General features: G+C 41.5%; 1 protein-coding gene across 1 annotated transcript in view; it reads left to right on the top strand.

Moving 5' to 3' along the window:
• The window catches only part of TBC1D19 (TBC1 domain family member 19), a 259,514-nt gene that overhangs the window by 85,433 nt on the left and 161,862 nt on the right, over positions 1 to 12,219 (top strand). Inside the window, exon 9 of the mRNA XM_077477677.1 lies at positions 5,980 to 6,052. Coding sequence (XP_077333803.1) covers positions 5,980 to 6,052 — 73 coding nt within the window. The remainder of the gene's footprint in view (positions 1 to 5,979; positions 6,053 to 12,219) is intronic.

Raw genomic sequence — 12,219 nt, 5'->3', positions numbered from 1 at the left:
ACCCCATTTTGGAAAGTAGACACCCCAAGCTATTTACTGAGAGGCATGTTGAGTCCATGGAATATTTTATATTTTGCCAAAAGTTGCGGGAATATTACAAACTTTTTTTTTTTTTGCACAAAGTTGTCACTAAATGATATATTGCTCACACATGCTATGGGCAGAAGTCAAATTACACCCCAAAATAAATTCTGCTGCTTCTCCCGAGTACGGGGATACCACATGTGGGGGACTTTTTGGGAGCCTAGTTAACTAGCTACCTAGCGACACTAGCGACACTGATGCAGCGTTCAGAAAAATTATCGCTTAGTGACACTGGCAAAAGGGGGTGAAAGGGTTAACTAGCGGCAATCAGGGGGTTAAAAACATTATTGGGTAGTATATCGGGGTACCTAGCGATATAAAAACCTGGCGGTGAACCTAAAAAAATAACTAGCTACCTAGCGACACATGCAGCGATCAGAAAAATGATCGCTTAGTGACACTGGCAAAAGGGGGTGAAAGGGTTAACTAGCGGCAATCAGGGGGTTAAAAACATTATTGGGTAGTATATCGGGGTACCTAGCGCTATAAAAACCTGGCGGTGAACCTAAAAAAATAACTAGCTACCTAGCGACTGTAGCGACACTAATGCAGCGATCAGAAAAACGATCGCTTAGTGACACTGGCAAAAGGGGGTGAAAGGGTTAACTAGCGGCAATCAGGGGGTTAAAAACATTATTGGGTAGTATATCGGGGTACCTAGCGATATAAAAACCTGGCGGTGAACCTAAAAAAATAACTAGCTACCTAGCGACACTAGCGACACATGCAGCGATCAGAAAAATGATCGCTTAGTGACACTGGCAAAAGGGGGTGAAAGGGTTAACTCTAGGGGCAATCAGGGGGTTAAATCTTTATTGGGGGGTGATAGGGGGCTACCCTGGACCTAACACTAACTGTCCTGACAGTTTTTACTGTCACAACTGACACTGAATGCATTGATCAGTAAAGAAATGATCAATGCAATCAGTGACACTGTGACTGGGGGGGGAGGGGGGGCGGGGGGGGGATCGGGGGGCGATCGGGGGGGGGATCGGGGGGGGTTTGTGTGCCTGTGTGTACCTACATGTCAGTGTAGTGTTCGTGCAGACTTACTTTTACTCTTCTCCTCGTAGTCCGGTCAAAAAGACCGCCCCGAGGAGAATGACATCACTTCCTCCTTCCTGTGTAAACAATACACAGGGGAGGAAGCTTCTCATTGGCCAGGAGCGATCCAGAGGGGGTGGCCGAAAACGAACGGCCATCCCCTCTTCACGGAGCGCTCCTGGACCGAATCGGACCGCCGTATCCAGCGGGAGGGGGTCCGATGGGACCCCCCACCCGCTGGAAGGCAATTACGTAGATGTACGTGATTCTGCCTGCCTGTGCCATTGTGCTGACGTACAATGGCAATACGGCGGTCCTGAAGTGGTTAATATAGTGTGTGTGTGTGTATGTATATGTGTGTGTGTATGTATGTATGTATATGTGTGTGTGTGTATATATATATATATATATATATATATATATATATATATATATATTTTTTTTTTTTTTTTTTTTTACACACACACACTTTCTGAATGCTCATGTGATGATAAATGGCTGTGTTTCCACTCCTCAACCACTACAATTATTTGACTGCTGGATGGGTCGAATATTTGCTTTGGCCCCTCTGGTTCTCCAAATACTAGACAAAACTACTTTTCCGGTACTGTAGGCCAATGTTTCTCAACTCCAGTCCTGACGTACCCCAATAGGTCATGTTTTCAGGCTCTCCATTATTTTGTACAGGTGATTTGATCAGTTTCACTGCCTTCATAATTACCACAGCCGTTTCGTCTGAGGGAAATCCTGAAAACTTGACCTGTTGAGAGTACCTGAGGACTGGAGTTGAGAAAGATTGTTGTAGGCCAGTTTGGTTATCTAGTAAATGCACTGTCTGAGAAGTGGTGAAGTGGCGGCTTTGCAATATGCTGTAAGGCTGTAAGTATTTTAAAAGCATCTTTTATATTTGATCTCTTGGATAAAAGTGAAGCTGTATTGACTGGGTCAGTTTAGCACACAATTTTTATTTTATGTGTGTATATATAATATACAGTTGTGTTCATAAGTTTACATACCCTGGTAGAAGTTATGATTTCTTGCCCATTTTTCAGAGCTTATGAATGACGGCACAAACTTCTTTCACTCATGGTTAGTGTTTGGCTAAAACCATTTATCAATCAACTGTGTTTAGTCTTTCAAATGACCCTGATCCAAAGTTTTCATACCCTGGGGATTTTGGCCTGATAACATGCACACAAGTTTACACAAAGGGTTTTGAATGCCTATTAAAGGAACCATCCTCAACTGTGATCTGTTCACTTGTAATTAGTGTGTGTGTTTAGAAGGTCAATGAGTTTCTGGACTCCTGACAGACCTTTCATCCAGTGCTGCATTGACGTTTCTGGATTCTGAGTCATGGGGAAAACAAAAGAATTGTCAAAGGATCTGCGGGAAAAGGTAATTGAACTGTATGAAACAGGAAAGGGATATAAAAAGATATCCAAAGAATTGAGAATGCCAATCAGCAGTGTTCGAACTCTAATCAAGAAGTGGAAAATGAGGGGTTCTGTTAAAACCAAACGAGATGCAAATAAAAACCCCGAAATAACTTCAGATGAAATACACGGCTCTCTGAAAACATGTGGTGTGGCTGTTTCAAGATTCACACTAAGGAGGCACTTGAAGAAAGATGGGCTGCATGGCCGAGTCGCCAGAAGAAGTCCATTGCTAAGCAAATGCCACAAAGTATCCCACTTACAATACGCCAAACAGCACAGAGACAAGCCTCAAACCTTCTGGCACAAATTCATTTGGATTGATCAGACCAAAATTTAGCTTTTTGGCCACAACCATAAATGCTACGTTTGGAGAGTCAACAAGGCCTATGATGAAAGGTACACCATTCCTACTGTAAAACACGGAGGTGGATCGCTGATGTTTTGGGAATGTGTGAGCTACAAAGGCACAGGAAATTTGGTCAAAATTGATGGCAAGTTGAATGCAGTATGTTATCAAAAAATCCCGGAGAAAAATTGTATTCATCAGCCAGGAAGCTGCACATGAGACGTACTTGGACATTCCAGCATGACAATGACCCAAAACACAAGGCCAATTCGACCTGTCATTGGTTACAGCAGAATAAAGTGAAGGTTCTGGAGTGGCCATCTCAGTCTCCTGATCTCAATATCATTGAGCCACTCTGGGGAGATCTCAAACTTGCAGTTCATGCAAGACAGCCCAAGAATTTACAGGAACTGGAGGCTTTTTGCCAAAAGAAATGGGCAGCTTTACCATCTGAGAAGATAAAGAGCCACAAAAGACTTCAAGTGGTCATTGATGTTAAAAGGGGCAATATACAGTATTAAGAACTGGGGTATGTAAACTTTTGATCAGGGTAATTTGGCTAGTTTCTGTTGTCGTTATTATGATTTAAAGAGTAAACACAGTTGATTGATAATAAATGGCTTCAGACAAACACTAACCATGAGTGAAAGAAAAGTTTGTGTTATCATTCATATTCTCTGAAAAATGACCAATAAATCATACATTTTGCCAGGGTATGTAAACTTATGAGCACAACTGTATACACTTTAAATGTATAATGGTAATAAGAATTGTAAATAGTGACTGGTTTGCTATGCAAAGCACAGTATACAGTGCCTTGTGAAAGTATTCGCCCCCCTTGAACTTTTCAACCTTTTGCCACATTTCAGGCTTCAAACATAAAGATATAAAATTTTAATTTTTTTTGTGAAGAATCACCAACAAGTGGGACACAATTGTGAAGTGGAACGAAATCTATTGGATAATTTAAACTTTTTTAGCAAATAAAAAACTGAAAAGTGGTGCGTGCAAAATTATTCGGCCCCTTTACTTTCAGTGCAGCAAACTCACTCCAGAAGTTCAGCGAGGATCTCTGAATGATCCAATGTTGTCCTAAATGACTGATGGTGATAAATAGAATCCACCTGTGTGTAATCAAGTCTCTGTATAAATGCACCTGCTCTGTGATAGTCTCAGGGTTCTGTTGAAAGCGCAGAGAGCATCATGAAGACCAAGGAACACACCAGGCAGGTCGGTAATACTGTTGTGGAGAAGTTTAAAGCTGGATTTGGATACAAAAAGATTTCCCAAGCTTTAAACATCCCAAGGAGCACTGTGCAAGCAATCATTTTGAAATGAAAGGAGTATCAGACCACTGCAAATCTACCAAGACCTGGCCGTCCCTCCAAACTTTCAGCTCCGACAAGGAGAAGACTGATCAGAGATGCAGCCAAGAGGCCCATGATCACTCTGGATGAACTGCAGAGAACTACAGCTGAGGTGGGAGAGTCTGTCCATAGGACAACAATCAGTCATACACTGCCCAAATCTGGCCTTTATGGAAGAGTGGCAAGAAGAAAGCCATTTCTCAAAGATATCCATAAAAAGTCTCGTCTAAAGTTTGCCACAAGCCACCTGGGAGACACACCAAACATGTGGAAGAAGGTGCTCTGGTCAGATGAAACCAAAATCGAACTTTTTGCCCACAATGCAAAACGATATGTTTGGCGTAAAAGCAACACAGCTCATCACCCTCAACACACCATCCCCACTGTCAAACATGGTGGTGGCAGCATTATGGTTTGGGCCTGCTTTTCTTCAGCAGGGACAGGGAAGATGGTTAAAATTGAGGGGAAGATGGATGCAGCCAAATACAGGACCATTCTGGATAAAAACCTGTTGGAGTCTGCAAAAGACCTGAAACTGGGACGGAGATTTATCTTCCAACAAGACAATGATCCCAAACATACAGCAAAATCTACAAAGGAATGGTTCACAAATAAACGTATCCAGGTGTTAGAATGGCCAAGTCAAAGTCCAGACCTGAATCCAATCGAGAATCTGTGGAAAGAGCTGAAAACTGCTGTTCACAAACGCTCTCCATCCAACCTCACTGAGCTCGAGCTGTTTTGCAAGGAAGAATGGGCAAGAATTTCAGTCTCTCGATGTGCAAAACTGATAGAGACATACCCCAAGCGACTTGCAGCTGTAATCGCAGCAAAAGGTGGCTCTACAAAGTATTAACGCAAGGGGGCCGAATAATTTTGCACGCCCCACTTTTCATTTTTTTATTAGTTAAAAAAGTTTCAAAAATCCAATAGATTTCGTTCCACTTCACAATTGTGTCCCACTTGTTGGTGATTCTTCACAAAAAATAAAATTTTTATATCTTTATGTTTGAAGCCTGAAATGTGGCAAAAGGTTGAAAAGTTCAAGGGGGCCGAATACTTTCGCAAGGCACTGTATATATTTAAAGTCACACTGAACCCTAACCCCAAATAAAATGCATGCAATATGTTTAAATATAAGTAGAATGTACTTTCTAACACTCTCTCTTCCTTTTGTTTAATCTCTGCAAGCTTTTCTCTGCTGTTCTCATGCTTCCTGTTCTAGGGTGGCTATGTTCGTTCTCCTTGCCCCCCTTATGTATATGAATGTAGCAACTCTTTCCTGTTCAATTCCAAAATGGACTACATTTGGGCAGACAAATTCATGCTATGGTTTATTGTAGTACGCATAGAGAAGAGCATGTGACCAGAAATAATGAATAATGGCACTGTACACCAGTAGCTGTGAGGTGCATCAGTGCAGGATAGGGAGCATGCACAGGACAAAAAAAGCCCCAAAACAATGGTATTGGACTAAAAAAAAAAAAAAAATTGTATAATTGATATTTTAGTTAAAAAAAAAAAAAACAATTTTAGTGTCCCTTTTATATGTGAATGTACAGTATGTTAAGTTCTGAATAAATTGTCAGCAATATATAAATTCCAGGGATAAAAAAATAATAAATCATTGTGTTAGATGAATTAAAAGACTATATTTCCCAGGTAAAATGTTATGTTTTTTTTTCTCTTTTACTTCTAGAGAGAATTATTTGGGGAGCTTAATTTAAACACAGGTCAGCTAGGAGTGGATGACTCTACGCCGGTCCCACCAGGTAGGTCCCTTGCCTCTGATTTTCAATGATAAATCGCTTAGAACTTTTCAAATTGTCACATTTGGTGCCCAGTAGAGCTGCACGATTAATCGTCAAGAATCATTATCGCAATTTTTTTCCCTGTTGTGATCTCGACAAAAGTGTTTCACAATTCTTGCTATGCAAAGAATTCTCTCGTTCTTCTGAAGCCGCATCCGTCAAAAGAAAGGAAGAAAAAAAACAGGCAGTCTGCCAACAATTACAACATTCTTTAGCAGTGGAACCAAGTCAAAACATTGTAACAATTTGTCAAAGGAATAGACTTTGTGTGTAAGGCCCCTTTCACACTGGGGCGGTGGATGCGTCTACGGTAAAGCACTGCTATTTTTAGCGACACTTTACTTTAAATTTCGAGACCCTATTCGGGTGATAGAGCGGCGCTTTTACCCACTGCGATCGGCCGAGAAAGGGTTAAAACCAGCGCTTTGCTGGCGTTATAGCCGTGCTACCCATTCATTTCAAAGGGCAGGAGTGGTTTAGGAGTGGTATATACACCGCTCCTTCACTGCTCCAAAGATACTTCTTCCAGGAGTTTTTTTAACGTCCTGCAAGTGCACCACTCCAGTGTGAAAGCACTCGGGCTTTCACACTGGAGAGACAGAAGTGGCGCTATGCAGGCGCTATTTTTTAGCACTGTAGTACCTGTAAATCGCCTCAGTGTGAAAGGGTCTAAGTGAGGAAAGTTTAACCACTTAAAAAAAAAAAAATATATATATATATATATAGACCCTAGAGAATAAAATGGGGGTTGCAATATTTTATGTCACACTTTATTTGCACAGTCGTCTTTCAAATGCTATTTCTTTGGAAAAAAAATTACTTTAATTAATTTAAAAAACGAACCAGTAAAGTTAGCGCAATTTATTTTGTATGATGTGAAAGATTTTACATTGCGAGAATCGTGATCTTTTCATTCTAAGCAAAACAATCGTGATTCTCATTTTGGCCAGAATTGTGCAGTTCTAGTGCCCAGGAATACAGATGCACAGGTTGCAAATTCACTGTTAACCTTTTGCAGAGACTTCCCTGAATGAGGGGCAACCTGGTTTGTGACAAATTGTGCCACTAATTTGCTTGATGGCTCCTAGAATATTATAACACATAGAAAGTACCAGTTGTAGCATTGTGTTATGTTAAAAATCAAGCTGCATATTGCTTTCATGAGCCATCAGCCGCCCCCATTAATTTCAATAGTAATGCTACCTTAACTTCACATTTAACATTTACAGGGTGTTAGTAAAGCATTTATAACGTGTTAATGTGGTGCTGAAGGAGGAGCAGTGGAGGTTCCTGTATCCCAGAATGCACTGGGAAATTATATAGAACTAGGACAGAGTAGCTCCAGCCCCTTTCTGTTTGTACAGAAAGTGGCAAGCAAAAGCATCAAGCCTGCCAGAAATACTGACAGCGCCACGAATGAGCAGAGGTATTGAGCATTATTGCCTGTGGCAAAGCTTTTTGTGTCAGCAAAGTAAAGGTGCCAGCAAGAGTCAGGGCCAGCAATACCAATGCCAGTCTGTATTTTTCTGCTGGGCGATTCTTTCCATGATCATCTTGAGCTGCACATAGCCAAGTGTTAAATCAAAGTATACAAATCCATCTTGCACCGAAATGCCTGCTATTACACCACAACCTAACCATACCTCAAAGCAGATCATTTTCTCAACAACACTTTCCCTTTAAGTACTTCCTAGTAGACAAACTACACTTTCATGGGCATCGAACAATTATTCTTGATTGATTCTTGTAAATGAATAGTTACCTCCTGTTTTTTTTTTTTTTTTGCAGTAAGTATTTTGAAAAATGCCATTAAGATATGTTTATGCAACACTGGTTGTGGTGTAATGTCTCTGTCTTCCACATTTAGCTGAAATTATGCTGATCACTACAAGAGTTAAAAAAAAAAAAAAATAGTGATTTTCTGCAGAACCTTATTCAGAGTATATATCCATCATAGAACACCCCTTTCTCTTAGTTTTGGACGATGTGAGAATGTGTTTTTTTTTTGTTTTTATACTTGTAGTGTGTGGGGAAAGGTTAGAATCCTTGTTGGGTTTACTGCAGTACAGGGCTCATTTAAAGAGATTTTCCCTCACACTCTACCCTGGTTGACTGTGGTTTAACCAGGCACGGATATAAGCATAGGCATACAAAACTGGCAGACACTTTAGCCTTCCCAAATATGGCCAAAAATAAAGTTTTTATCTAAAAACATCACCAGGACAGTTAGTGAGCAGAGCATCCGTTAGCAGGAAAAATAAATCTGTTTCAATGCTTACACTTTCTATCCAAAATATAAAAAAAATTCAGAGAAATTCAGAAACAGCTGGGTTATATCACTACTTACTGGTGGTTGGGGCAAAAAGAGAAATTCTAAGTCAGCCCATGTATAGCATGTCCTTTGCCCAGCATGCCTCAATTTATGCTAGTGTCCTAGGAGGTTGGATGCCTTTTGTTGAGCTCTGCAGAAAAGTCCATTTTTATTTTTTTGCTGGCCTTTCTTGGTTTGGAATATCTTGCTTGCAAAATTTAGTTTCCAGGCCAGGCATCCTGATTCCTATTATGGAAACTTTCTTTCCCAAATCATAAGAATTGGGGGTGTAAGGCCTTCAGATGTAGACTGTCCGGTCTTCCCTTGTGGGTTTGTTTTTGTCCAAGGTAGCTCCTGAGGACTTCATAGTTTTATAGTTTCATAGTTAGTAAGGTTGAATAAAGACACCAGTCCATCCAGTTCAACCTGAGTGAGTGTCTACAATTGTCCCTATCCCTGTACATTGCACACTCACATTGGTCCCTACCCTCAAGGAGCCCACAATTCAAGGTCCCCATTCATATACTAGGGCCAATTTTGGACAGAGCCAATTAACCTACCTGCATGTCTTGGATTGTGGGAGGATACCGGAGTACCCGAAGGAAACCCACGCAGGCACAGTGAGAACATGCAAACTCCAGGCAGGTAGTGTCGTGGTTGGGATTTGAACCAGCGACCCTTCTTACTGCTAGGTGAGAGTGCTAACCACTACACCACTGTGCCGCCTGACTTGTCCTAGTGTTTTATGTGTAGGCCACATCATGTTGTTCTGTGTCTTTTTTATCAGGTATTTATGTTGTTCCACCTGCTTTTGGTTTCACAGCCACTTGCTGGTGAGGCTTAGTGTTCCTTGGAATGGAGTCATTCCTCTTGGCAGTGATTTCTTTTGTCCTGCTATTGAGCATCAAGTTGATCCTCTGTGCCTTCCTTTGGTCATTGGCAGTTTCCCTGTCCTGCAAAGGGGTTTGTTCACATCTTGCTCATATTCGGTATTTATCCTTCAAGTAGTTCTGAATTGCAGACAGCTTACAGTTCTATTTTATGGACCTGTTGTGGCTGTTGCACAACCCACAGTTGGACTGTTTTTGGGTATCAAAATGGCTTTTGAATTCACGTGTTCCTCAATAGAAAGTATTGAAATCCATTTAGGGGCACAGGTCCCACCCCTATATTTTTTTTTTTTCTTGCCCTTGGTACTGTTTTTTTTACAAAACTGAGGCATGCTGGGTAGGCAAGGGGCGATATGGAAGGTGGATATCATTTTTCTTTTTGCCGGTGTCCCAACCTCCTGTAGGCTGTGGTATAACTCAACTATTCCTGTGTTCTTCATTGGACTTTAAGTAAAAGATTTTATGGAAAGTACAAAAATTTTTTTTTTATTCAAACTGTATATGTATTTGAATCTGACTTATCAGCCTCTTGCAATCCTTTACAACCAAGCATTGATTGTCTCCTTCTGCTGCTTCTACCTTTTCCAATCAGTTGCTACATTACTCATTACTGTGCTAACATGTAGCATGCTAATAGGAGGAGAGATCAGACAGGTGAGCTTATTAGTCTGCGGCTTCTCCTTTCACTAACCATTCACAGAACTGGGGAGGGACAAGACCTGTGAATGTTACTTAAAGAGGAAGTAAACCCTAATGAGTTTACTTCCTCTTTCATTCCCTGCAAAGGTAAAGCATAATTGACTACTATGCATCGCATAGTAGTCCATTATGTGTCACTTACCTGACACAGGAGCCAGCGATGTCACCGCTGTCCCCCGTAGTCCGGCACATCCATCTTCTCGGGGGGTCTCGCTGCTCAGCTGCTGTCATTCGGCGAAGCCGCGATGACGTCACTCCCGCGCATGCGCACGGGAGCCGCCACGTGCAGCATATTCGCCATTGACGGTGCCACGCTCAGTGCGCCTGCACGCCGCTGTCTACGGTGCATGCGCCGTAGACATCGGTGCCTGTCTTTCGGCAAATATCTCCTAAACCGTGTAGGTTTAGGAGATATTTCTTGGACCTACAGGTAAGCCTTAATCTAGGCTTACCTGTAGGTCAAAGTGTGTTGTAAGGGTTTACAACCACTTTAACTGGCAGACAGGGCTGTGCTGTGTGTAAAGAGCTGTGATGTTTTGTTGATGCCTTTAATTCCCTTCTTATTGGTCGCTCCTTCCGTCCAGAATCCCTCATTGCCTCAATTTCTATGATACCCAAATGCAGACGATACTTCTTGGTCCAATTATAGACCAATATCAATACTTAATGTAGACATTAAATTACTGGCAAAAATCATCTCTACCAGACTTAATCCTATTATAGGCACTTTAATATACCGAGACCAAACGGGATTTATTCCTTCAAGACAAGTAGGAGATAACATACGTCGAGCTGCAATATTAGCCCACATTGCACGTACTCAAAACATCCCAACTTGCTTCCTCTCACTAGATATTAAAAAGGCATTCAATTCCTTGTCCTGGCCCTATTTAAATTCAATTCTCCATAAATAGGGATTTGGTACACACTTCCTAAAATGGATTTCTGCCCTATATCAAGATCCAAAGGCCTTTATATCCTATTCTGGATTCCACTGAGACTCTTATCAGCACTGATTCTTCTAAACGTATCATTATCGCCCGAACTTCAATTAGAACTACGCAGCTCTCTCCCATTTACCTGGTCAATGACTCATATCCCCTATTTAGGTATTAATCTCACAGCTAATCCAAGTGATCTTTATATGTCTAACTATCACCCAATGTTAACACAACTATCCAAATTACTTTCCACATGGTCATCCCTACCTCTAACATGGATGGGTCGGATAACTGTTATCAAAATGTCCATTCTCCCAAAGATTCTTTACCTCTTCAGAGTACTTCCTATAAAGCCCCGTACACACGAGCGGACTTTTCAACATCCAAAGTCTGACGGAATGATTCCGGCAGACTATTCGATCGTGTGTGGGCTGCAACGGACTTTTGATTCGCAAAAGTCTGACAGACTTTAGAAATGAAACATGCTTCAAATTTTTCGGCCAGAACTCTGCCGGACCCAGTTCCTACCGAGAAATTCGCTCGTGTGTGTGCTATTCCGACGGACTAACACCGACGCTAGTGCAGCTATTGGCTACTGGCTATGAACTTCCTTATTCGAGTCGAGTCGTACGTCATCACGTTCGAATCTGTCGGAGTTTGGTGTGATTGTGTGTGGCCAAGTCCGCTCATTCGGAAAGTCCGTCAGAATTCTGCCAGAACTCCGTCAGAACTCCTTCGAAAGTCTGTCGGACTTAATCCCTCAAAGTCTGGTCGTGTGTACGCGGCATAACAGTTCCCGCACACTTCTTACGTATCCTCCAACGCAAAACCATACAATATATCTGGAATAAACTTAGACCACGCCTGCCGAAACAAACTCTATATGCTCCCAAAATAAAAGGAGGACTTGTAGTACCAGATTTTACAAAATATTATTATGCAGCACAATTAGCTCAGTTGACAAAAAACCATGCCACTAAAGAAATACCTTTCTGGGTAGCATTAGAATCAGTGGACTGTGATCCACTCTCCACTGCAAATCTGCAAATCTCCTCTGGCTTACCCCCACTCAATGGAAATCTATCACTAATCCCTACACTAAACATAGTCTCTCCATATGGGACAGGTTAAATACTCAATTTGGGTTCCAATCTAAACAAAACCCTCTACTCTCTTTCCTTCATAACCCTTCCTTCTGTCCGGCCTGGTCCTCCCCAAAATCTTTTTCAGCATGGACAAAACCAATTCTTTCAATCCTCAAATATAATACCTTTCCCAACTTTATGT

The sequence above is a fragment of the Lithobates pipiens genome, unplaced genomic scaffold (assembly GCF_037356315.1).
Source record: "Lithobates pipiens isolate NorthernLeopardFrog02 unplaced genomic scaffold, aLitPip1_a1.2 Scaffold_13, whole genome shotgun sequence".
Classification (NCBI taxonomy): Eukaryota; Metazoa; Chordata; class Amphibia; order Anura; family Ranidae; genus Lithobates; species Lithobates pipiens.
This window is presented reverse-complemented; position numbering and strand designations above follow the sequence as displayed.